Source organism: Pieris brassicae, chromosome 6 (assembly GCF_905147105.1).
Source record: "Pieris brassicae chromosome 6, ilPieBrab1.1, whole genome shotgun sequence".
Lineage (NCBI taxonomy): Eukaryota > Metazoa > Arthropoda > Insecta > Lepidoptera > Pieridae > Pieris > Pieris brassicae.
The window spans coordinates 8,159,438-8,186,568 of NC_059670.1; the positions used below are offsets into that span (position 1 = coordinate 8,159,438).

General features: G+C 32.6%; 1 protein-coding gene across 1 annotated transcript; it reads right to left on the bottom strand.

Moving 5' to 3' along the window:
• Positions 1–399: 399 nt before the first annotated feature.
• Positions 400–12,005, bottom strand: LOC123711137 (retinal homeobox protein Rx2-like). The gene is made up of 6 exons (XM_045663561.1): positions 11,774–12,005; positions 8,132–8,289; positions 7,812–7,952; positions 3,221–3,308; positions 887–998; positions 400–759 (listed from the first exon to the last, which is right to left on the bottom strand). Exons 1-6 carry the CDS (start codon positions 11,847–11,849, stop codon positions 585–587), a joined length of 750 nt encoding a protein of 249 aa, XP_045519517.1. The 5' UTR covers positions 11,850–12,005; the 3' UTR covers positions 400–584.
• Between the last annotated feature and the right edge of the window lie 15,126 nt (positions 12,006–27,131).

Genomic DNA, 27,131 nt, shown 5'->3' on the forward strand with positions numbered 1-27,131 from the left:
TTAAAATGGACGATTCGAAAATTGCCTCCATTTTGCTTTTTCGTCTAGGTATTCTTATTAGTTTTGTGTCAGTAATAATATGTTTGATGTTGTAACATAACCCAGGTTGAATGAAGTGTCTAAAATTTTTACGTATTAATTTGATGTATATCCGAAATTTTATGCTTAAAACATACTATAATAAAAATGTACAATATTTACAACTTCAATATATACATCTTAGACATTTAATTTATAACATAATTATGTAACCCATCTATTAGCAATCTTAATTAATAAGTAATGGTCATCACAATATACACAATCACGAATTGGGATCTCAAATAAAAAGTTGAAGAATTTATTAAGGCACACGTAACATGAGATATAAAACTTTGTTTGCCGTAAAATTCCAAATTGTATGAAAAATTATAGGTCTATTTTAGATATATATAATAAAACTATAAATTGTGACCAGTTAATATAAGTAATTTAATATCTTTAGCCGCAACATTTTTATTAAAAATGTTTTATGATGATTATGTATTATCGTGTCTTCATGTTGTTTACCTAGAGGCGGTTTCAGAAGCGCCAGAGTGCGGGTGTTATGTGTGGACGCGATTATACCGTTCATGTAGAAGCCGCAACGCATCTGGCGGAACGGATAGTGCGCTGGCTGTACCTACTGAGCGGAGCGGCGAGCGGGGCGGAGAGCGAAGAGGAGACGGAGATCGTGGCACTGGAGAGTGAGTGGCGGGTGGCGGCAGACGAAGGACGTACCTAGGGGTAAAAATATGTTTGTTAACATGGTAGGATAATAAAGATTTTTTTACAAAAATTTACTTTTAAAAGGTAATTTTGTCAAACATCTGTTCCTGCCATGATAGAATATTTATCTAATACTAACCTGTGGAGTAATGCAGCCAATGCTGGTTCAGGCCACAAAGGCGCTGGAGGCAATGCGCTGAGTCCTAGCGACCACCACTCACCGCCTGGTGCGCTGGCGCCGCCCCATTCTCCTGTAGAAAAATATAATTCGTTAGAGTTTCCTGAGACTGAACAAGACTAATCGGGGTTCAGGCAGCTAATCAACAGATCAACGATACTTAAAACCATAAATAAAAATGTTACAATTCTATTGCAGGGACTCAAACGTACATCCGGATTAGACCGGATTAGTAAGATGCAAAGTCGAGACATATAACACGACTTCCATATGCAAAAATCAAATAAATTTTGGACGTTTGGGAGTAATACTTTGTTTGTAAGGACATTAAATTCAATGGAATAAAAAATAAGCTTCAATTCTAATTGACATAACCTAAGTAACTCAATAGCGAAGGGTTTAAAAACGTATCTAACAATTATTATAAGAGCAGTTGCATAGTTTTGATAACAATAACAATGCAGCATTGTTCAGGCAACAACTTGACACCTGCCTGGAAGTGTCCCTCATATCAGTTATTGATTTATGCTAACATGGATCACCTATTAGAGGTTTCTATACTGTTTATAAGACATTTATAACTTTTATATTATAATTTGAATAATACACCATTAAAGTTATAAATACTTACTTTTACTTTACGGGTACTTTTGATTTGTTCACTGAACAATTTAAACAATATTATATTTTTGTTTATTTGGATCCCTGTATAAGGCGATGTTAATGTAGATAGATTACGCATAGTAATCCAAAGTATTGTATAATTATTTAATTAGACGTAATTTATAAATGTGATGAGGCTCCTTTATTCATTAAATTTGTTTCAATTTTCTTTTTAATAATTTTATTATTACTATTAAGTTTAGTAAATTGATAATACTGTATATTTTATTGTTAGGTTTGAATAACAAATAAAACTAAATTTATTTAGCTAAAACATTTATCAGACTATTTACTACAGCTTAGTGATACAGATTTACAAAAATTGTGCGTGTACTAGTGTACACACGTAAGAAGTAAAACTTCTTTATGACCTTATTTTTCAAAAAATGATCTACTATATGCAACTTTATAGGAATTGGTTAGTTAAAATTAAATTAGATAAAGTTTAACAAAAGGCTTTTATTATTATAGACATGAATACAAATAATAGAATTATTTCATTTTGCCTTATTACTACTAAAATTATTACAGAATTACATTAATTGTAAGAGATTTATTACTATCATGTTATTAATGGCTTCGAATCTCTTCGAATCGTGGTAGGGACAATAAAAAGATGGCACGTAACGGGAAAATGTGACACGTAACCTAAAAATGTGACAGTATTTTTCAAACGCCGATAAAGAAGTTTCACTTCAAAAATTAAAAGTATACTTAAGTTAAAAATGATTCAGTCTTTCATGAAGTTACAGTTTAATTATTCTTCAAATAATAAATAATCTAAACAAAATAAAAAAGACAGGTAAACTAATTTTAATAATTAAAACGTGATTGCAATATATAGCGCAATACGAATTTGATTTGTAAAATATTAAAGTCTATAATTTTACGATGTCCCATGATAGATGGGAGGTGTCACCGGGTGACACTTTACAAGCTTTATTTGTCGTTAATAGTGGCTTTATCGACACATCTCCCTCGATAATTCCAATTAATGGTTTTATAATAATAGTTCAGTCCACCTGTGCGTTGTTGCTGCTTGTTAACGATACTGATGGAAAACAGATACATAAAGGAAATAGACAAATAATGACGATAATTACTAATACAGGTAATGTCCTTAAATGACTATTTAGACTATTTACGAATGATTTTTAGTCTACAATTTAAAGTTATTTATTTAAATTATACGTTTTGCTCATCAAAACATTCAAAGTTTTTCAGCCATATAAGTCATATCAAATGATATTTGCTTACGAATTTGTAATAAGCGGTAGCGCTATAACCCTTTGTGGGTGTTGGCCTCAGATTGCATCCGTTTCTTTCATCATTTTTATTTCATAGTCACGTCTGACACATGCTTTTGTATTTGAAGCAGCCCGGTTTCCTCGCGATGTTTTTCTTCACCGCACGAGCGAGAGATACGTACATAGACAGAAAGTCCATTTGTGCACGGCCGAGAATCAAACATACGACGTCAGGCTAAGGGTCTCACACTGAAGCCACTAGGCCAACATTCCTTTGTAAACACTTTAGATAAAGCAGTGCTGAATATATTTGAAGGATTTTTATTATAATATAAAGGGTGGTATGTCAATATAGATTATATATGTACCTATTATCAGTGCTTACCGTGATCATGATGCAGGAAAGGAGCATGTTCGCGCCCTAAAGCCTTTTCTCGCTTGCGCCACTTCGCGCGACGATTTTGAAACCACACCTGAAAAAAATAATTATCTTAAATACATCTTACATACGGATATTACATTTTTTATCTGACGGAATCTACAAAAATACAAAATTTTTGACTTTAAGGTTTATTTAATTTGGAATAGCTTGAATTTATTATTTCAGAACTGAAGAAAAATAGACACATTTTTTTCTAATAAATTCAGTGTGTAACATATTTAATAATTCAGACGGTAGGTAAATAACAATACAATGTCACAATGTCATAGTCGGAACCACGCAATCCTGAATACAGCAAGGTCGCTAATACCTCAACTCGGGTCCACTTTTAATTTTTTTATCGCATAATTGTCGCCAATTTGTCGCTCTCCACTACAATGGGACCGTAATGAAAAGCAATTACGCATACGTGGCGTTCTGTGCTCATGGCATAGTATGCATTGTAAACTTTATACCAAAGAATTAAGGTCGCACTTGCACCGAACACTCAGCATAGAAACAAATTGAGCTAGTCGACTCGTATCGCTAATAAAAAGACATTGTAACTGGCGAAGGCAAAAATGGTATAATTTGATAATTTGGCAGCGAGGCCGCCGCATTGTCATCTTTCACACTCTACTGGAGATGTGATTTGATCTTAATTGAGACCATCATTTGTTAATTTTATTATAAAATGATTTGACAAGACAAATTCTTAGGCTCTTAACTATTAAATAAAATATTTTAAAGTAAAAAAATTAGTGCATATCCGCTATTTTATATTTTACACAGATTTTATAAGTCGTACTACGTGTGATATGTGTTAAGTCTAATGGAATTAAACGAATGAAAACAATAGGCGGCTCTCGCTTTGCCTGTTGTATCGTGAGCAATTAAATAATTGAAGTAAATGTGTGGGCGAAGTATGAGCTCTGTAGGAACCACTACACCACCACAGAGCCAAGTGGCTGAGGGCCGCGGAGTGTCGCCAATCACTTCAAACTCTTTAATACATCTCAATTGCACACTAATTCCCACTTTAAGTATACAATACAAACCACTATCAATCTTATCTTCAGGTTTTAAAGTCGAATATCATATAAACCGGTTTGTCTACAAGGGGCTCGTAGCTCGTTTGTCGGTGAGCGCCATCTATGGAGTGGATTAAAAGCAATTTGCAGCTTCGAGTGTGATTTAGAGGGCCCGACCCCGGCGGGAGGATTCCGCGAATACAATATTTAAAACCTCATAAATGTAAAATGTGGAATGAACGCAGATTACCGAAACTGTAATTACGTTCTTGCCAAGTTTCATGAGTCATGAATTCCTCGTTAGTGGCTCTACATTTGCACTTCGAGAGCAGGCTTGTTGTGTGTCCTCCCGCTCACTGACTTTCAACCACACCACTAGCATTTTCTCCTTTGAATTTAGCGTGTTTTTAATAACATATTAAGTAATCCAATCATAATAAAATAAAATCTTGTACTCTTAATTTCAATAAATAAAATGTTTTAATTATACTATTGTAAGTTCTCATAACCGCATCTTAATGATTGAGGGATTTTTGTATAGTGCTGGCGGAGATTACCCTCTTCCCACCCCAGCGGGAGATGGTGGCAGGTAATTACCAAATTGCACCGGCGCGGCAAGTACTCCCCGCACAGACCAAGCTTAATTAAACTATTGTTGCATTCGGCTTCGAACATGTCGCATTTTAAACATACATACAAATACTCTAATACCAAATAGCACGCAAAATTCTTATCTACTCGTGAAAGAAGAACGTAAGAAGTAAAATCGTATAATAAAAATAACATATTGTGGAAATCTGTTTCTTTATTATGTGGTAGCACAATTCTACGAAGTTTTAGATTTATTTAACTTATTAAGTCAAGAAGAAATATATATACTTAAAAGTCCTATTGTACTTATGAAAAGAGTATTATACCTGTTTTTGCGTATTAACAAAATCGCTATTTGTAATTACTTACCCCAACTTAACATGAACAATGAAGATAAAAACTCAAACAAAAGATCAAAACGTGTAAAAAGTCGTTGAAATATGAATGGGATTCATCAGAGACAGTGAGCAGGCAGAGTGTGTAGGATTAGCGGAAACAGGAGACTGATTACATCTCCATGAATACACATAACGATACAACGAGACGCCACACAACTCTCACTTACACAACACCTTAACATCAGTAATTAGCGAGCCAGAGTAACAGCGAAAGTTTCTGGTCTCACATAATTAGTATGAAAAAAAAACAATTAAAAAAATTGTCTTCTTTATATTTCTTAGATCTACAGTCCTAAAATATAAAATTAACTTAATTGAATTGTTGAAATTTTTGGTATACCCACCATTTAAACGACAAATGGGTGGGTATTTAAAAAATGAAAAGCTTAAGCTGCTAGTTACATTCCTCGACTGAAAAGTCGCCCACGGTGGCTCATAATGACGTAATTCGCAACATGGAAGTATTTAATCGCTTATTTCTATTTAACTAGTTACGCGTTTAAAATAAACCACCTCTTATTATTAAGTCATTTATGAAATTGTGCATAATTATAAGATTGTGTGCGACAGCGCGGGGGCCGGGGAGTTAGGCGGCTAAACATTAGCTCGCTGTCGAGGCAAGAGGATAATGATCGGAATTAGCGGCCATTGTTAGTCACACCGACGCGCTGCTACTGGCTGCTGTTTCTAGACCTTCATATTGCATTGTGAAAGGGGAAAATTTGAGGATGTGTATGAAACCAGCTGATTCTCTATTTTCGAATTAACAGCCATCGTGTTGAAGTCGCTTGTGGTTGTAGTTTATCTACAGGTTTACGGGACTGGAACGACTTCCGTTAATTAGACAACTGAGCAGAATTTGAAGTGCAATCAAGGATGGTTCCCACTTTTATACTTGTTTACAATTTTATGTTGTTCGACGAATTAAGAATATTATATTATTCATAGTAACTGTTTAGACTGAAACATATAAAAAATAGACTAGGCAACAAAATAGATAACTTAGGTTTAGTCATAGGAAATTCGGTGAGCATTATAGGTTTGTGGCGAATGGTGGGGGCCACAAAGCCGCAATCTAGAGCACATTGTCGCGAGTGCAGCGCGCCGGGTGCGGCCACAATGCAGCTAATTTTAATTGTGCCCGCAACTCGCCTAATTTCTGATGACATTCAAATTAGACATTTTGACACTACCAGAGTAACAATTATCTCAACTTAATGTACGACAATCTCTGCCCAATCATAACTAATTTATATAAGTTTCATCGATAAGCGTCAAATATTGTGCAATTTATTTGAGGATCGTTATTTACGCACAACGGACCTAGTGAGAGTCTAAGTGCGTAAACTGGGTACACAAACCATAGAGGATCGTTATACAATAACTTTCATGTAAAGAAAATTAAAGCATGATTATTGAGCACGTAATAGTTGACATAGAAGCTGCTTTTCTCTGATTACTATCCAACATTTGTATTAATTAACTTATCCCTAGTACCGTCGTAATAGAACATAATACATCTCTTTCTTGTACCGTCTCTTCTTCATTTAAAAAACTCTTTTCCACCTCTCTGTTCATTGCTATAAAATTATTCCATTGATTTGACCTTCGTCTACTCTCAATCTTCCCAAATGTGTTTTGTAAGTCTAAACTACTGTTTACTTTCCACTGCTTGATCTTAAAGGCGGTGAGTTTTTTTATGGTCCAACCCACACCCACACAGAACTTGGCGGCCAACTATGACATTTAAGAATCCTGGTTCCCAATTTAAATATCTCTGACATACTGCATAAAACATCAGTATTAAAAGCTTTAAAGAAAAAAGTAAATAGACAAATTAGAATATTGATATTCGACATCGCTCAAAACTATAGTCAACAATAACAAACGTTTGTCGTCTTGAAGTTAATCATGGCTGTATTACATACTATTGCAGCTACTAATGGACCCCAGTAAATAATAATTAATGTAATTTATATGTTGGAGGCAATTGCAACAACCATTTAAGCCTTTTATTCGTCGCTAGCAACCTACATTATGCAATTAGTGTGGAGTCTCCGCTAAACGTCTCTAATTGCCACTAATGTATATCAAACCGCGCAATTATAACGCTTTGTTGCCAAATTGGGCCTCGTTAATATTGAATTAAACATTATTACAGTGGTAAAGATTTTTTAAATTATTATTTATAACTGACCAATACGCGTAAGCGTAATCGTGCAAATAAGCACAAAACGAAGAGAATTTGAATGCCGATTGATATTTTGTAACGTAATGCTGTCTTTCGTTTACGCAAGTACCGATTTAATGTGTTTATATAAGACTTGTTTAAAGGATGTAACTGCCATTACAGAATTGCTTCAAATCGTCAAGCTATGTTAATTATGTAATAAATTCCCATTTATATCAACTTTTATTAAGACTTGTAATATTTTATTAATTTGTAACAATTTCTTTAAATACTACTTTCTTATTAGTATCAAAGGTGAAGCGTTAAAATATGTCATCGCTAAATTAGTATATCTGTTAACTGACCTGTACACGCGCCTCGCTGAGATCCAGCCGTAGTGCAAGTTCCTCACGCGTGAAGACGTCAGGGTACTGCGTCTTGTCAAAGGCGCGCTCCAGCTCATGCAGCTGGTAGGTCGTGAACGTGGTCCGGCTGCGGCGTACCTGCTTCAACGTTCCTACTGTTAAAATCTGACACTTTTTCACTTCAAATTCTCTAGTTTAGACATAGACTAGAAAATTAAGAGATAATATTGATTTTTAAAGGTATATTGTGAATGTTCAGAAGCACGTCTGTGTAAAGGTATGGACGTATGGACCGACGAATATTCTATGAAGCAATTTACCTTGCGTGGTCTATTAGCATCCATGTCCAAATGGTCAGTGTGTTCGGCGCTCGGGTCAATATCTGGTTCGCGCTCCTGGCCCTGCTCGTGGTCATGATCATGCTCGTGTTCATGCTCGGAGTCTGAGTGCACGCTCTCGCTTTTCATATCCACGCCATCTGTATTTACAAAAAAATACTCTTACTAAGCTGAAAAGTTGTTATTACCTAATAACCCATCAAAATTATTTTTAATAATTGCTACACAAGAATAACCTGATACTAAACAGGTCTTGTTGGAAAGACCTTCTTAATTGGGTTATTTTTTTTCTTCTTATATACAAAAGTGACTTTATATTAATTACAATCTATATAATTATGGCTGATAAGTAACTTCATGCTGATTTAGTTTTTTACCACACTAGAACATTACTTTAACTAAGATTATGTTCATTAAGGCCTAGTGTTCTGCAATATTTAATTGGGTTAATAAATAATTAACTTACGCTAATATACGAAAATATGAAAAATCGATTTATTTTAACTTATCTTGTTAAATGTAAACGAAAAACAAGGTTGCATATAGGAAGTTACGTGATGTAAGTCATTGCTTATAGCTGTCACTCGAAAATATTATTTTAAGAATTGTATGACATAAAGTAGAAATACGTTTTGCATAAAGATTATTATGTATTGATATGCGAATGTGATCCCGTCAAAGTGGCACTCGTCGTGTCGCTCGTTAGTGTTCTCCGAGCTACTCTCGAATCTATAGCATTCGTAATAAAGCTTACAATACTGTGATAAGACCGGCAAATCTTCTTAGATGTATTACATTGCATTCGCTTGATATACTGCCTTTTTACATCGATTCTACGAGATTAAATCTGATTACCAATATTTTATACTATGAAGCATTTTTAACTTCTTAATAGTCTAATAGCGATTCCGTGTGCCTATTAACTAATAGGCTTAACTAATGACATTTTTGTATTTAAGGCCAATTTATTTTTTGTCTAATTAAATTCCGAAATATTAAGAAAAGGATATAACCTATATACTATAATAGAAAAAATCTGAGTGAATAATCTTTTTTATAGGAACTCGTTTCTTCTCTTACAACCAAAACCTTGCATTTTCACGCCCAATACTACTCCTATAATTATAAATACTAATGCTGTTAGAGCTTATATATTTGATTTCGTTAAAATATTAATGAAATCTTGGAATAAAAAAAATTAAATAAAGAATAACAGTCTGTCCTGACTTTGTACGGCTGAACTATTTTCAAAATATTTTGTAATTAATTAATTAATTAATACACAAATGTATTTTAATAGTGTGATAAAGAACTCGTTTATAAATTAATGAATACTAAATGCAAGAAAAAATAAAAATAGATATTAATATAAATTGTATAAAAACGTTTACGATCAATCCGCTACAATAAAATATTTCATTCAGAGCCTTTACAGAAATACCCATCTACAATTGAATATTAAATTTGAATAACTTTTCAAATGCTATAAAAAAATCACTAAACGACAAAATAATCTATGATAATATTTACTCAACATTTGCATTATAATGTCATTCAAACTGTATCAAGCAAGAAGGTCACACGATCAAAAGTTTAATTGTAACATAATAATGTTAGCATATTCCCCCCTCGTCCGTTGTAATAGGTTGTAATCTCTTTGTATAATACTAATTCCTTGCAACAATTACAAAACTACAAAAACACTATTATAAATAAATAGCGCGACTAATGTCGAGTGACGCTAAGTGCTTTATAAAAAGAGTATTTTGTTTGTATTTGATGCTAGTACCGGTTGATATTGCCAATTCCATTTAAGCGATATTTTTATATATACCAATGTACGGAAAGGTCATATTCATTTGGTATGGGAATAAAAGGGTGGCTATGTATGCAGCGATTGCAGGGATTAAAAGATCGATGTCACGCGGTTGACGGGACTGGCTCTCCACTCATTAATTGCTGCAATTGATTTATATTGGACGGCCAGGGATTACATTAAAGCCAGTTTGATTGAATTTATCTTGCCTTATATTTATGTAAGTTGGCAAGAGTCTTTAAATGTGCATATGTTAAGGCGTACTACTAAGAGTAACTTTCATCATCATTTTTAAGTCACGGACGGGTTACTCAGCCAGATATAGGTGGAGAAAGTTTCCTCATGCAAATACTTCTATTAAAAAAATAAAAACCTCATAATTTCGTCAAGACTCTGAATTCTCGTAGTCGTATGGCAACTAGAGAGAATAGAATTCGGATTCTATTTATGGTTCGTTTCAACATTCTTTCTTAACAACACCTACGTAAAACACTGCGGTGCTACGCTAGGTTAAAACCCAAGTGCTACGACGCTACGAAATAATAACATTTCAAGTAGCTCGTAATAACATCATAAACCTTCAGTGATGCACGGGAGCGTGAAGCGAGCACAATATTTAGTTTACACAATGTGTCAACACAATATTACTAATACTGGCCATTATTGGGGCCATCGGCAGCCGTCCTACCGTGCACTATTACATATTTCAATAATCTTTTGTCTGCGAGTCAACCGATTTTGAGTCTTATCTGCCAGAACTAGAGATTAATTTTCTGTATAGATATTTAGAAATCCCATATAATGAGCCCGCGGGGAGTCCAGTGCGCTTTAAAAGAAATATCAAAAATTGCAAGCTATAGTTATGATTCGAAGCATTGTAACCACATGAGGTTGGAGAAAAAACTTTATATTTTATAATTATGTGTAATCAAAATCATAAGAGCGTGACCAAATGCTATGGGAAAATTATTACTATTTTCCACTATTCTAACTAATTCAATTAGTTTTTACAAACGATGTACTTTGTGATGTCAATCAAGCAAGCAAAAATGTCGCGTAATAGGAGTAAAAAGGAATTCCCGACACTTCGATTCCGGACAACCTTATAATGATCAAACTATGCCGAAAATGCAAAAACTATTTTAAATACTATATATTTACTATGATGCAAAAGTTATCCAATTTCATAATCATCAAACAGATTAAATACATCGATATAATAATTGTTCTAGACAAATATTTTTATTTGTGTATAAAAGGTGTAGTTTAGGTTAGGTAATTTAGGTAGGTTTAGTAATTTAATTGCTGTAAGTAGAGGTTTTGAATGTCCAATTTAAGAAATGTCAAATCTGTTTAGAAACATTCACGTAACTAATATTGTGGAAAATTTATATTTTTTTTGTTTGTTTTTTTTGTAATTAAAGGTTATTAAAAAAATCTTACGTTTTTCAACAACTGAGATACATTTTAAGGCAACATTATATATATATATACTTCATATAAACATACGATATGAGTAGGATATATTTAAGCGTAAAAATAAACTTTACATTACTAAATAAACGGTATGATTGTTAATTAAACTTACAATTAAACTAACCATCATACAAATTCATACATTAATACATTGTTTAATTTTAACTTAAAGCGCGATTTAAAGGTCTAAAGTATTTTTCCTTTAAATATTAAGACAGTGAGGTTTAATTTATTTCCTAATGATAAAAAATTGTGTAAAGAAATGATAAAACATATAGTTTTATACAAATAAGTTTAAAATAAGAATTTTCTAGTTCTTTAGAAGTACTTACCATTACCGTTGTTAGGGACTCGATGGCCGAGGATACTGTCAATGGTGTAGGCAACACCGCGCCGTGCGCTCGACATCCCGGATACTACACTTCACTTTTCAGTCTCAGTCACTTCACTACACTTTATTTATATTTTATACATTTTAACACAAAGTATGCTAAAGTTGTTTAATTTTTTCTCGTATATCCTCCTAACGTTGAAGTTATAACAGCAACGAGTATCGTAAGCCGCTGTTGCCGATATATCATGACGTGTGTTCCCGTCAAACTATTATCAAACTTTGACAGAGGTCCGTAAATGCGCTAAGGGTCCCGCCTTATGGGATCTTTTTGCATCCCTTTCGTACCTATTACGACTAGTGTATATCTATCCTTGTCGCAGGCCCCGCCTTTCGTCGTTTTGATTGGTTAAGCTCTGTGGGTGTCGATTAACGCGAAGGTTGCAGTGGTTGTTAGTAAGATGCAGTCTCACTTAACTCAGTTGAATGTTAATGCAGAACTAAAATATGGTTTTAATTAGTTACCGGTTACCTTAATTAATATTAATTGAAATTTTAATTAAATATATATTGTCAGGAAATATGAATTCAGATTTTCGTAATATTTACTTAGATATGATTGCTAAATAATGTACTTTTCTGATGATATTATAATATTGTTTTTTTTTTTAATTAATATAGCCAGTAAACCTCCTTTTATAACACCTAGGAAGAACACTGCCTTATCATTATAAAACAATCAAATAAATAAAACAAACAAACATGACAACAAACTTACATGAATTTTCTAAAATGAAAGGATAACTGGCTGTGAAATTTACTTTTATGGTAATCATGAATAAGCAAATTTTTTAAACTCTTTTCGCTGGAATCCTTCTACTCTCTTTCCTATTACATATATTGTTCTAAGTCAGTACCGTTGACTTGGCATGTATTTTTTGACAAAAAAGACTATATAGAAAAACAATTAAGTATATTTTTAGTGTTACCCGTTTTTATCCTATATTTTCACGTTAATGTATCATGCTAATTTATATATTTATTTATTAAGCCTTTATTGCTGGTACCCAGTATAATATATATAAACATTTGTTCTAGTTATACATACCATATAAATACATCAGATGTGCCGGTTTTGGTGATCAGCGTGTCCTGTGACACGTAGGCGTCTTCCAGCTGTTTGTATTACCTTTAAAAATGGCGAAAATCAGATCGAAACGCGATTTAAAATAAATTTTGAGACATGAATAACACGATCGCGTGTTGAAAAATAAAATTTCAAAATACGTAATTATTAGAAATAGTAAATACCTAAAGCGGTAATACTATTTTAGTTTTATGATAAAGTCCCTATAAGACCATGTTAGACACCCATCCTAGGTAATTTAATTATTACGATAATTGTTTATTAACAATATTATTTAAATAGCTTCATTTTTAAGGTATGAGCCCTATCCATGCAACAGTGCATTTCTCTCACTCATACGGCAAACGAAAACAAAAGAAAATCTTCATGAAACAGGTATGTTTTACAACCAAAATATGACGGGCGGACAAACCACAGAAACAATTAAAAAATTATAAAACTTCCTGTATTACTTTAATGAAAATTCATAAATACTGCCTTATACTCCATGGAAGTACTTTACTAGTCCATACCCTATTATTTAAGATAATCTCTGATGTTAGTCAGCACAAATATTAATTGAAATTCAGATTTAAAAGAGATAACGGATCCGCGAGTCAGTTAGGACGGATTATAAAGAGCTGATTAGTTTAAATCACTAAGACACATTCACTACACACTTGTAAGCCCTTTGTTCACTTCCGAGATTTGGAATCTGCGTAATGCTCTTAAGTGCGTCTTAATTTTAATACTTTACTTATAACGGAAACATATGATACCGTTGGTAAAGTACGACAAACAATGATTTGTAGTTTTAAGACAGATTTTTCAAGTTTGTCTATTTCATAAACTAAATTTTATTACAGACAATTGAGGTTTTTGGAAGATTATACATATATTTTAGTGGTACACATTATGATTTTTTTATTTTTGTTTAATATGCAAGATAAAGTGTTTGCATTTTGTATGTATATATATGTATGTAATTAACCAGAACAGTAACCACTGTGTTGAAGACAAAAGTGGCTGTTAACATTAATAGTTTCTTTTTTAAACACTGTTGATTTCCAGGTTAATTTTTAATTATTTTCATCATAAAATGATCTTGTTTTCTCATCTTTGAACGCTTAATAATAATAATAATCTGTGGTGCTACAATCTTTTTATGTTTGGGCCGCAGATTTCTGTATCTGTTTCATGATCCATGAACCATTTTAAATCGTTAAATTAACAATATACATGTTATGATCAAATAGTTAATACAACAGTTCCTTTTTGACCCACAAATGCGTGGACCTCGCTAATAGCCTGTGTAGACGGGATGACAATAAGCGGCAAAGAGGTTCCGCCCGCTGTCTCTTTGCCGCGAATTAAGGCAATTTTCTCAAAGCCGGAAAATAAAATAATAGCCGGCCCATTAGCGATCTGTTGTGTTCTCTCTTCCCTCCCCCCCAGGCGTCCCCCCACTTCCCTCAGCTAATCTGCGGAAATGAGCGCGGAGTGAGTCTCTTTGAGTGAAGAGGAGTTTCATTCCGACTCATTTAACGTCTCCGCTCCGAACACGCATCAAATATATCATTAAGTGTCCTCAAATCTTGTTCATTCTTACTTAGTTATTCAAAGGCAAAAGACCGCGAACTTTATTTTATACAGCCAATAAAATCAATATTTACTTGAGACATTACACTTTGCAAAACTGCATTACATTTGGCATCATATTTGTTGTTGTTGTTCTTTAATTATTATTTTAACTATATCGGTTTTCTTATACTTGAGACTGGGCACGTTCTGTACCCACAACACAGGAATGCGTCTAGGGACCAAGATTTGTATCGATCAACAATTGACTTAGTAGAGTTATTTGAATCGTTCTGTTTGATTATTAGGCGTGGTAATAAGGTATTCCTTTGACATATCCATATATAATCTCCGGACATAAAAATAACTTCGTAAATAAAATTGATGAATTTGAATATTCGTCCGAGTGAAACGGTTATAAAGCTATTAAAGACGCGCGGGAATGAGACATAAGAATACCGTAAGTCCGGTTGGAGTCGCTGAGGTAATTGCACTACTCTTTGAACTGCATCATACTTAGGGTTGTTTTTTTTATATTTTTTATTATTGATTCAGCTAAAATAAAGTATAAAAAGACAGATGGTTGTTGTTGTTTTTTCTTGTTTCTTGTTCTTGTCTTCATTGTTACTATAGAACATATCAAAACAGTAAATAGCATTTCCCACTAATACACTTACTTAATGCATATTAAACTTCAAAGTGAAATCAAATCAATTACAAAGAAACTTATGGTTTATCTTTTTAGTGGCCTATTTTCTAGTTTACTTCAAATAGTTTCTCGGCACTGTTGCACAAGGAAACATAGTCGGTAATTCATTAAAAAATTAAAGCATCCGATTTTTTTCTTTTTGACAGCCCTGCAAACTCACCCCCGAACAATTATCGTGTTTCTTGCTAGAATTCCCGCGACAAGGAACTAGCTAATTATCTCGCGGCCCTCACATCCACACTCCTCAGCCCATCAATCATCTTTCACACTACCGAGAGTTTACTGTATCCATAGTCATAATTCATATTATAGACTATCCGAACACAGTATTGTTATAATTATTTACTAATATTGTCTATTATAAATAATTAAAAATATGGTATAGTCAAGATTTACAATACAACTCTTAATCAATTTCCTATTTCTTTTAGTATCTTATTAATATACATTTTAAATCCCTTACGTAAGTAAAAAATAGTATATAAAAATCAAAATTTTGGAATCTAATTTAAAGGTTGTTGACTTCGGATTACGGATTCAATTATATCACAGAAATCCAAAATTACATTTAAAGTTACAGTTCAATTGAATTCTAAGAACTAAATTGTGTTATTCAGATTCGAAGCATTTCTTAAAGCATTGTTAACCTCGCTCTACCCACTAAACACTTTGTGACAAACTTAATATCGACGCGTAGGTACTATGAGTTAAAAGCATTTCAATATTGCATACAATTGACCGAAACGATTACTGAACGTTTAAAACCAATTAGAACCGATTCCGCTCCATTATACGGTTACGATATACATCTATTCAATATGTGTTTGTGTGGTAATGCGAAACCACTCACGAAAAGACGCGACAAACAATGGTGAACCGACGGAGTTTACAATGCGATAATGTGTCGCCAATACCGTTATTTTACATTACAGAGTATTAAGACGTATGGTATGAGAAAAGAAAATTGATAATATATACGTCGAAAGCGTGCTACAATTATATATAACACAATGGGTCGCGTCGACTCAAGTTTGGGATGAAAAATTCAGTAAAGCGGTCGAGGATTTTGAGTACGTACGCAACGACGTTTTATCATTGCGGGGCAGTCGAACTAGCGTGATTAAACTATCATACTTAATGTAAAATGATGGCGTTAGACTGTATTTTAATTTTTCTTTTATTTTATTGTTATTCTGAAAGTACGATTGTATTCTTATGATAGTTTTCCACTTGGTACTTTCCTTTTATTCAACATGTTGTATTGCCGTTATTTGTGATAATTAATAAAAGACTACTGTTCCTTTCCAAGCCATGTAGATACAAATTCCATAAGTTATTTATCATTGTCACGAAATTAATTTTACTAGACTTTTACCAACTTACGAAAAACTTTCAGTGCTTCTGTAGTAAACAACTTTAAAAGTCACATATTATATATGTGTATTTATCGTTTTACTTAAGATACGTACGTAATTAGATTTTGATTTAATGAGTCATTTTCTTCACGTTGAATGTCATGTGTTTTTTTAAATAGTTTTAACAATAATAATTTATTTATTTGATTTGAATAAAACTTTTTGCTTGAGATACAACTAACCCTAGAAATAGCGCCTCTTCATAGCGCATGCGCGATCTCAGATAAAATTCAACTTATGCATAGTCTTCCTAGTCTGTGCTGTGTGAGTATTAACACTATTCCTGTGTAATTCTATTGGCCTTAATAAGTACTGTTTGCAGTAGATGGCAGTGATATTAAGTTTAAGTTTTAACATTGTATACTCTGTAATTGTAACTTTCTTGACCGATGGCGTCATTCAGTCATTCAATTCATTTGGTCTCTAACCCTAAAATGGTACTTGATACATCATTATGTTTTCAAATAACGGAAAGTTAGTCATATGCAGAACAAATTTACAGACTAACATATTGTAATTAATCATAAGTCCGATCGTTGTTTTGTTTTTTGCCATAGAAAGAAATTAGAGCCACTCATAGCAATGTCGAATATCTTTTTAGAATTCCTATTAAATGCGCCAAATTTGTAATACAGGATCACTTTTCGGTAGAGTATTTTTTTAACAGTGTGGTCCGAAATAAACTAGATGTTATGATTTGATGTTTGATGTTATCTTCAATACACCCAATAAACAACCAGAAATAATATGTTTAACGGAGGGTATTATTAGTACCAATCTAGTGGATAGCATAAAAAGATACAGGGTATAGATTTTTCGAATCTTAATAAGAATTAGTAAAAAAAAGTCAATTTTCTTATGATAATCCAAAATAAATTATAACTCTGCAGAGTAGTTACCTTTGATCCACGACCACCTTGACCACCTTGTATAATGAAGTATAGTGTACGATAAAGAATCGGATACAGCGTATCCGTAGCGTATTTATACTACCACTGGTAATAACCATTAGATAGCTTATATAGATACTAGCTTTTCCGTGGAATCATAATTATAATAGGGTTCTATTTTCTACAAGAATTAAACATGCATCACTAAATGGGTGTTCTATTTATTTAATACGATAAACATACATTATATGGTCCGTTTACACTCTGTAAAGATTATATACAATACTTCCGTAAACAAAAAACTGTATAGATGGAGCGCGTCAGCGTTAACGTTAACCTTTATACTATATTTTTAAGATGAATAATAAATTTAATTTAAATTTTACTTTACAGTCGTAGGGTTTCAATCTCATCTTGCCTCCAAGGAGGAGAAACTAAAAGACAGACTTTACTTAATCTAATATACGCAAATTGTTATTTAATGGTATTTAAATATTGCGTCTTGAGTGATATTCAATTATGTATAAATAAATACAATAGATGTTAAAGGTTTATACTTTCGTATATATATTCGTTTATATATTCATATATATGGTCTATAAATATTATTATTTTTCACTTGTTTATTTTATTTTTGGGATCTCTGTGATGTATGCAATGAACTAATGTAAGATACGAACAACTAAAGCATTGAAATGATGAAATGGAAGTTCCATATAAAAATAATAGATGGCATTTTTATACGTTACATTTGCTACATAACTAACGTTATTATTTCCAGGTGGGCACTCTAGATGGCGTGCTTTTAATAGATGAATCGTAGCCATAATGCGTTACTTATAACCGATTATCGATCGATCCATGACTTTGAAAATTGAACAACTAAAATATAATATTTATAAGGTAATTAGTTAGGTATATTATCAGAAAAAAACTCAATATCTTAAATTATCGTGATTTATGTGTCTTTTTACTCTTTAATGTATCTTTAATATTTTATTCCTGTTTAGTTTTGTTTTAATAACTGTGTATTACATGTATTTTGCACTACTTGCCTATCTTATTTAATACATTTATTTTTTTCTTTACTCACAGTGGTTGCCTGGAAGAGATCGCTCGTAAGCGATAAGGCCGCCAGTTGCCCTCCTTTTGATTTAATTATGTTAATTTTTATTTTTATTTTGTAGTGTAACGAAGTGTAAATAAATAAATAAATAAAAAAACCTTAGTGAAGTAATGTGATTAATCTGGCAGTTCTGTGTAATGACATCTTAATGCCGCGACCACGAAATTAACCGAACGGAATAATGCGCCATCTATGTCTGAGTATAAAAAACTAAAACGCTTTAAAAATCGTACAGCTGAAAATCATTTCTTTCAACCTTTATGGTAGATAAAAAATACATGACCTTGAGAGGAAGAACAACTGAAGCTCCTCCTTTAAAATTTATCTCCTTTATATTTTAAGTATCGCTAAATACAAGAATCTTATAAGGTTATCATAATTAACACGTAAAAGTAGATCTTTTAATAAAGGAAAAGACAATTAATTTTAATTAACTGTTTTATATCATACTATAAATCATAATCATAATTAGATATTTTAACATTATCACCTAATTTTTTTTACAAGTACTTGAGTACTTGTTTACAAGTATTTGCGTGTTGTTCCCTCGAGAATGTAAGTGCGTGCTCTTATTTCACCATGCCTCGTGCTGATGTCATGTGGAACATGGTGTGATGGTTGTAGCTCCTTACAAACGTTGTGTAATACAAAAAAAACTTGGCGATTAAAAAGAGTGGCGGAGAGTTTATTGCCAGTTATTCTCTTCCGTTCTACGCCCTTGATTTGAGAACTGGCAGTAAATGTAAAATTAGAAGCATTTAATGTATACTTCTTTTTTTATTGACGTTCATAATTGTACCAATATTGTGTTACCTATATGAATTAATGATTTTTGACTTTGACTTTGACATTTGAACATTGAGGCTTAATTCATCGAACGAAAATGTTAGATATGTTTTAAAATTCCACATAACATAGCAATTGCAACTATTAAATATTACGGCGTAATAAAATACGTGATTATCAGACACAGTAACTACACTCTGTCTGATTATAAACGATATATTTTTATAGACAATAAATGCCAGCTGGCTTTGCTGTAAAATTTTATTGTAGTATAATTATTTTAGATTTAAAGTTTACTTTTCTCTGATGTTAAGATCGTCTCATTATCTTCAGTTGGATCCACTTATTTATGCGTTAAGATATGCAACGCCGTTTCTCACCACGCAGTGCTATGTTGTTCAAGTTTAAGGATCTGGTCCACTGGTCTTAAAAAACAAATCAATATGGCGCTACAACCTTTATAGGCCTGGGCCTCAGATTTCTGTATCTGTTTCATGATCATTTGTTAATCGAATAGGAAGGAGGTGATCAGCCTTCTGTGCCTGACACACGCTGTCGACTTTTTGGGTCTAAGGCAAGCCGGTTTCCTCACGATGTTTTCCTTCACCGTTCGAGCTAATGGTAAATGCGCACATAGAAAGAAATAATAATAATAATAATTATAATTGTCGATACAAGGGTAAGATGTACCCTTTGCAAACCTATCTAATATATTACCAACAGAAACATGAAAGGGATTCGTTCGTGATAGGAACTCGGTAAATAATAACCAGTCCTTTCTCAATGTCTTAAAGAAGAACTTAATATTTACTATCTCTCGTATATGTTAAGTTGTGATATAGCTGTAACTACTTTTATCAGAAAGAAACTCGCTATATTCTTGATGTTTTCTTGATGTCTGACTTTTTGACATTTGACACTTTAATACGTAAAAATTATCTCGTATCCATGGAGCAAGCAGATGTTTGCATGTTCCAAGCAAAGATTCCACTGATTATATATAATGGACGATCAAAGAAAATCTGACCAAATACATTTTTGAATATTGCATTTGTAAAATAACCATAAACGCAAAGCATTAACGCGGATATTGAGGCACGGTTCAACTTATTTGTAAAAAAAGTACCTGTAAGTCATATGCTTAGATGTGTATATCGCTAATTCATCGGAATACACACGCACGTGTACCCAACATTGATTTTGATTTTGATAGGGAAGAAAAGAAGAGACCTTTTAATTCACAAAGTCGCAGGAGCCAACTAGTCAATATGAAGTGTGAAATTCGATACACTAGAAGCCAATTCCTTTTACTGTGAAAACTTTGTTACAAACAGGTGACCTTGTTACCTAATTTGCCTGAGTGCTACGTGTGTTTTGTATTCGTAACACTGTCAATATAAAAGTGATGATTCGCAATTTGCTGAAACATTAATTTGTAAATTGTGTGACTGCGAAATTTTAACCTTAAAGCAGGTAGATTTTAACGTACGTACAAAAAAATTACATTTGAGGTTCATGATTAAATTTTATAGCGGGATCGGGAAGTTCGTGTACAGCGTTTACTATGGGATATTTATTCTGCTGTTACTCCTAAGAATGCATGTTGTGCAGGGCTATCGTAACACACGTATATATAATCTAAATTAGCCTAATTGCATTTTTAGAAATAGCCGCTTTTGTTTTATTCAGCAATTTGCTTTAAATTATACAAACTGTCGCGCTTTGCATTGCTCCGATATAGTGATGTAGGGGATTAAGGGCCACATTATGTATGAATTAAGGGGATTTCTGCATCGGAAACACATATCACTTAATGAAATGCAATCAAATACTACTTTCCTCTCAGCATACGAGTACGTCTTATGTCGAGGTTTCTCGACGAATTGGTGGTGTAGGGGTTAGAGGCCACATCACAATAGACAAGTATACACCTATGAAAATATAATAATACCGGACCAAGTAAAGAACCAATTTTTTAAAAATAATAATCTAATGCTAGTCGTAATCCTAATGTCAATCCTAATCGTAATGACAATTACAGTACAAATTGTAATCATTACGCAAATACTAATACTAATTCTAATGCTAACCATATAATCCAAATACTTTCAAATACTTAGTCCAAAACTTGTCGTTGTCGGCTAAAAATTTAATGTCGAGTCTATGAATGAATAAATGAGTGTTGGGGCGATAAGGTTGCTTTTTGACTGTATTATTTTAATGCATTGAAATGACCGCTTCGCGTTGAATCTACTTTAATACAAACAGATCAAGATTACAAACATATATAGTGTAACAACTCGGGTTTCTTATCAATTTTGTCTAGGGCGCTAAAATTCTAACTCCTACTGTAATTGCCCGCCGTAAGCATACGTGATCTATAAATTTATATGAATTAGGAATCAAGTCCAACACTAAATTTTTGAGTACCTATTCAGATTTGTTTGTTACTTAAATTTATGAGGCTATGCAAATTTAGTAACGGCCATTATCGCTTTGTCTAGCGGCCATCTGATTTTGATTTATTTTCATGCTATCCACTAATATTCCTGGATCTACATCATGTACTGTATACTGTATACTTCAAACATGTTGGAAGACCTACCATCTCGCGGGCCGTTGACATTTTTTGGGAAACTACCATTCAACTGATTACCAACGTAATGATAAATTACGTTGGTAAAAGGAATTTATTTATTATCATTATAAACACAATCGTAACCAAAAAACAGGTACATTTGAAATTTCATACAACGCGTTCCAAAGTCACTTTTAAGGCGTAAAATTTATTTTATGTATACATCGGGGTAAAAAAGATCTCAGTAAATAAAAATTCTATAAATTCACATTCAGCAAAACCTTCGCAGCTCGCGTGGCGACTTCGCAAGCCCAGTCATGTCGAAATTGTGTCAATTATAAAACGTGGACTTTAGAGTATGCAATTGGTCAGATAATCTGGTAAAAGTAAACACAGCATGCATTTACCATTATTGTTTCAAGGAAAACGTTTAATAATTTATTTATTTCTTTATTACCACTTCGTTGCTCATAATATAAAAAAAGACGAAAACAATTTTTTAACCGGATAATAATACTATATCAAAAGAATATAATTAAATTTAAAGGAGGGCAACTGGCGGCCTTATCGCCTTCGAGCGATCTCGATTCCAGGCACCCGCTGAGAGAAGAGAAAAAAAAATATTAAATTAGATAAGGTAGGCAAGAAATGCAAAAATACATATTACACATAGTTATTAAGACAAAACTAAACAGGAAAAAAACAAACTAAACTAAAAAAAGGATACATGAAAAACAAAAAGTAAAAAGTGCACATGAATCACGATGACTTAAGATCAGTCTCACGTCAGTTAGTAAATACGAAGTGGACAGGTAATGTTTGTACAGAAGAAATTTAAAGGAAGATAGAGAAGGAGCTAAGCGAATAGGGACGGGAAGGAATTCCATAGCCTAACTGCAGAGACCTTAAAGGATTCGCCAAGAAGGGAGGAGTTATGTGATGGGATTTCAAGGATATAGTTTTCGGAAGAGCGTAAGCTATAGTTATGAGCTCCCAAAAATTTGAAGACATTTTTGAGATAGGAAGAAGATTTAGGGTTGAACAGGATGGAATACAAGGGATGGAAAACGTGAACCGCTTGCGTAACGCAGGCATATGAACGTATATTTTTAGACCGAATATAAATTGGGTACAGATAATTACATTAATTTTCTATCGTAACCATGGAAACAAACAGAGTACAAGTTTGCATCGAATCTATTCCTACTCACAGAAAACAACTCATCCACATTTAGTAGGTATGACTCTACTTAAACAGTTATGTGTCTCTTTACAAACTCGTCATGACAGATGTAAGGTATACTGCTGGTAAAATAATGTACCTGATCAAAGACAGAAATTGAAATTCGAAACAAGGACGTGAGCGTAATTAAGATCGATAGCTCCAATTAATTACAAAGGGAGACGCGGGGCCGATACAAACGATATATTATACGGGAACTTTTGTGCGTGATATGATTGCCGACATAAAGAATAAGCACTTAAGTTATTTCGTTAACTTCACCATTAAATCAGGCCTAATGTTATTTCAAATACTATATATATGCTTTCCAAGCATAAGAATTTAATTCCAAGCGAATAAAGTTGTTTTGAAATGGTCTTGCCGTTTTCAAAGTTATTTTAAACACGTCATTCATGAATAAGTAATGAAGCGAACTTTTAAGGCTAAATTATTTTTCAGGATAAATTCGGAAATATTTTTAATGTGGAAATAAGTAGTCAAATCCTATTTTATATATTCTTGACTATATATATTTGTCAGTAGAAACAGCGTATACAACTAAATATATTTTTTTATTATCTTTTCTAAGCATGTTTATCTACTGTAAGGATATGACCATAAGTTGAAGGTATTAAACTTTTAAAAAAACCATATTAAATACATATCAAGTACTCGTATTAAAATTGTGTTAATTTTTTTGTAACAAAAACTTCCAGTGTCTATTGTAAACTTCGATTTCAATTACTAAATTTTAATTCCAATCAGGCACGAGAAGACCTTATTAAAATGAACTAATTAAATTTCTCGAGATTGAGTTATGAAAGAGTAGACAAAGGGTCTATTCTATAAACCTGGGCGAGGACTAAAAAAACAAAGATTTGCATTTAATATACAAAGCTTTTCGTTGTATTGTACTCAGTTTTCAATGAGAAATCGAAGCTGTACATATTTTTTTCGTAAAGTGGCTAATATAACGTAAAAATATGTTAAAAGTCGCATAAGGCAAAAAGATTATATTTTTATTTCAATTAAAGATTTTGTGCTAAGTGTTTTATCTAAATAATAAGTAAGTCTTTAGGATTTTTTTTTTAACTAAAATTAAGCTAATAATAATAATGTGTGAAAATTCCGAATGTTCAATATCAATCAGTAAAACACAAAGAGATTTTAAGGAGCTTTAATTCCGTATAAATCCGCCCTTATAACGATATGAATAAAAGAATAGGATAGTGTAGCAATTTAAAAAACTAAACATTGTAAACTGCGATTTACCCAAAAACGAATGTAAATCAGTAATAGTTAAGAATGTTTCTGAAAATATGTAAATTGTTTACAATTCTTAATAACCAAAAAACCAAATAGGAAATTACTAACTTATTTGTTTTGGAAAATTTATACATTCTGTACTATGTGTTCTAATATACAGTGTTAATTCCATGGAATCAACGTTTTTGCATTAAAGATAATCGAGTACGTTAAGCGGATACTTTACGACTTCCTTTCATATTATGATGTCACTAAGAATTAATGATGGCAATTTATTGGCTTTTGTTTTCTTACTCCGTAGGCGTTTTTTGACCTGAATGTTCTACGTTGCATTTTTTGCGCCACGGGGGACTTTCCATCTCAAATAGTGTTACTATCTAGATATAAAATTACATGTTGTTGCATTATATGACGAGTATATCGAAAGCTTTAAAAGCAGGCAACGGGATTGCAAACCGCGATTGTCCGTGGTTAACCCACCTACTCATTTGCGCCCAGTCCCAAAAAAAATGATTTCGATTTGACTGCTTATATTTAATGTACGAAGAGGAAGGCTTCAAAAATCTAACTTATAGCAAATTTATATTGTGTATGTATATATAATAATAATAAAGATGGCATTACAGCAATTGAGTATGAAACAACTTCAAATCAACTGGAATATATGTTTTAGTCTGTTCAATATTGAAAATTGCATTAAAAGTTAACGAAGTGTAGACGCCAACTGCCCTTGTTCTTAAGCTTAATATGTAAATAATAAGGACATATAATAATCTTGCCTATAAATAAAATGTATAACTGAATTCCTTTTAATCTTTTTCTCTATTAATTTTAATAAAAGCACCTAGACCGACCTACAAATTCACTTAACACACTTGACACATATTAGATTACCATTTTATTTACCTTAGTAGATATCTTTTTAGAGAAGTTATGTTATTCGAACATTTGTACCATTTATATTCAACAAGAAAATATATTCTAATATTCTTGAATACAGGTGGCGTCTGAAACAAACATCCCTTTTTTCCAACCCAAATATTAAGTAATATACGCGTAAAGGCTTCATAAGAAATGCTTTGAGCCAATATATAAATCACTTTTTCTAATACAGTCATATTTATTCATATTACTAGAACAGATAAACAGGGTTCGAAAGGCTGTCAGACAAACTTTGCAGTGGATCAAGTATCGGCGCTTTGAGCTAATTCATAAATGACAAACTTACAAAGTATGATTGAGGTACGGTTTATAGTTGATCATGCTAGCGGTTTACCTTCATCACTTTTATAAATGTTATTTAAAAGGTAATTATACTATAACCAAGTCACCCTGCGATCACGTATTCAGCAAGCGTTTTAAGAATTAATTAGGTAATTACCCAATAACATCCTTTGCTTAGTTAAAACAACGCTATTACATATAGACTCAATAAATAAAAATAATAACGTTTTTACGAGATAATATCATGTTACGACAAAATATTATATAATTTATTCATTTATATAATTCCTTACTACGTCCGTAGTTTTGTTACAATAAATTTAAATTAGAGATTTTATAGACCAGAATCTTTTAAGGCTTACTAAAACTTTGCACTTGTTTTATTAAGATTAAATTTTGTTTGGTCTTTTAAGTGCTTCACAGTAACTTTGCAATAAAAAAGTATATTGTGTCGTATATTCTCGTCCATAATCGATCGTGGACTATCAAACTCCGAGCGTATAATTTCCAACACAACAGTTTACACTAATTCCTTTTGCTGTTTCGCTGTTAATCCAAACTAGGATTTCTTCCTATCAATTACTGAGATAGCGATATAAACGTTGATCTCGTACTTATGTATTTAAATAAGTCTTTTACAAATAAACGTTAGAAACCGAATATTTGGTTGGAATGGTATTCCATTATAATGCTATACGTAAGTTAGTTAAAACAGATGATATCGATGATGGCTTATTTACTCTGAACAACAAGCAAACCGTTTTTCCTAACAATAAAATTCTATAAAATATCCTGTTTTGGTTTGTACAGACGCTACTCTTTTCATGTGTTGAGTACGATCTGATTAATATTAATTACAGACTGACTTTACTCGGTATAATGGTAAGTTTTAAAGCAAATAAGGTAACTTCGGCTCGATTTACAAGCAATTTAGTAGAGAATTTCTAGCGAAAATGTATACTTCCAGTTTGTAGTATAACTTTCAACTTTACGAACTAATTGTATAGGTATCTCTGTACCTATAAAATATACTTAGCAAAGCAATTTTTTTTCTAATTTAAAATATAAAATACATGTGACCATAGACTCCTCTTGTTTTTGACGTGACTAAGCCATTCACATTATTCTTCATTGCTATAGATATGGCATATGTCACTACCGACGAATATTGGCAAACAGTACTATTTCAATCAATTATTTGAATCCTGTAAATCATGTCTCGCTATCTTTGGGGCATTGCACAAATCGTGAACGATCCGTCAGCGGAGTTGTTAAATATTATTAAAAGCCGCATAGCAAGCCACACCCAAGATGATATCCCGAGCTCCAATAATTCAGTCGAAGAAGTAATACTTAAAAAGAACAAAAGTGTCCAGGTTTGTATGTGTAATCCCGAATTGTCGGATAAAAAGCCAATCGAAGTGCAATCGAAACTTATA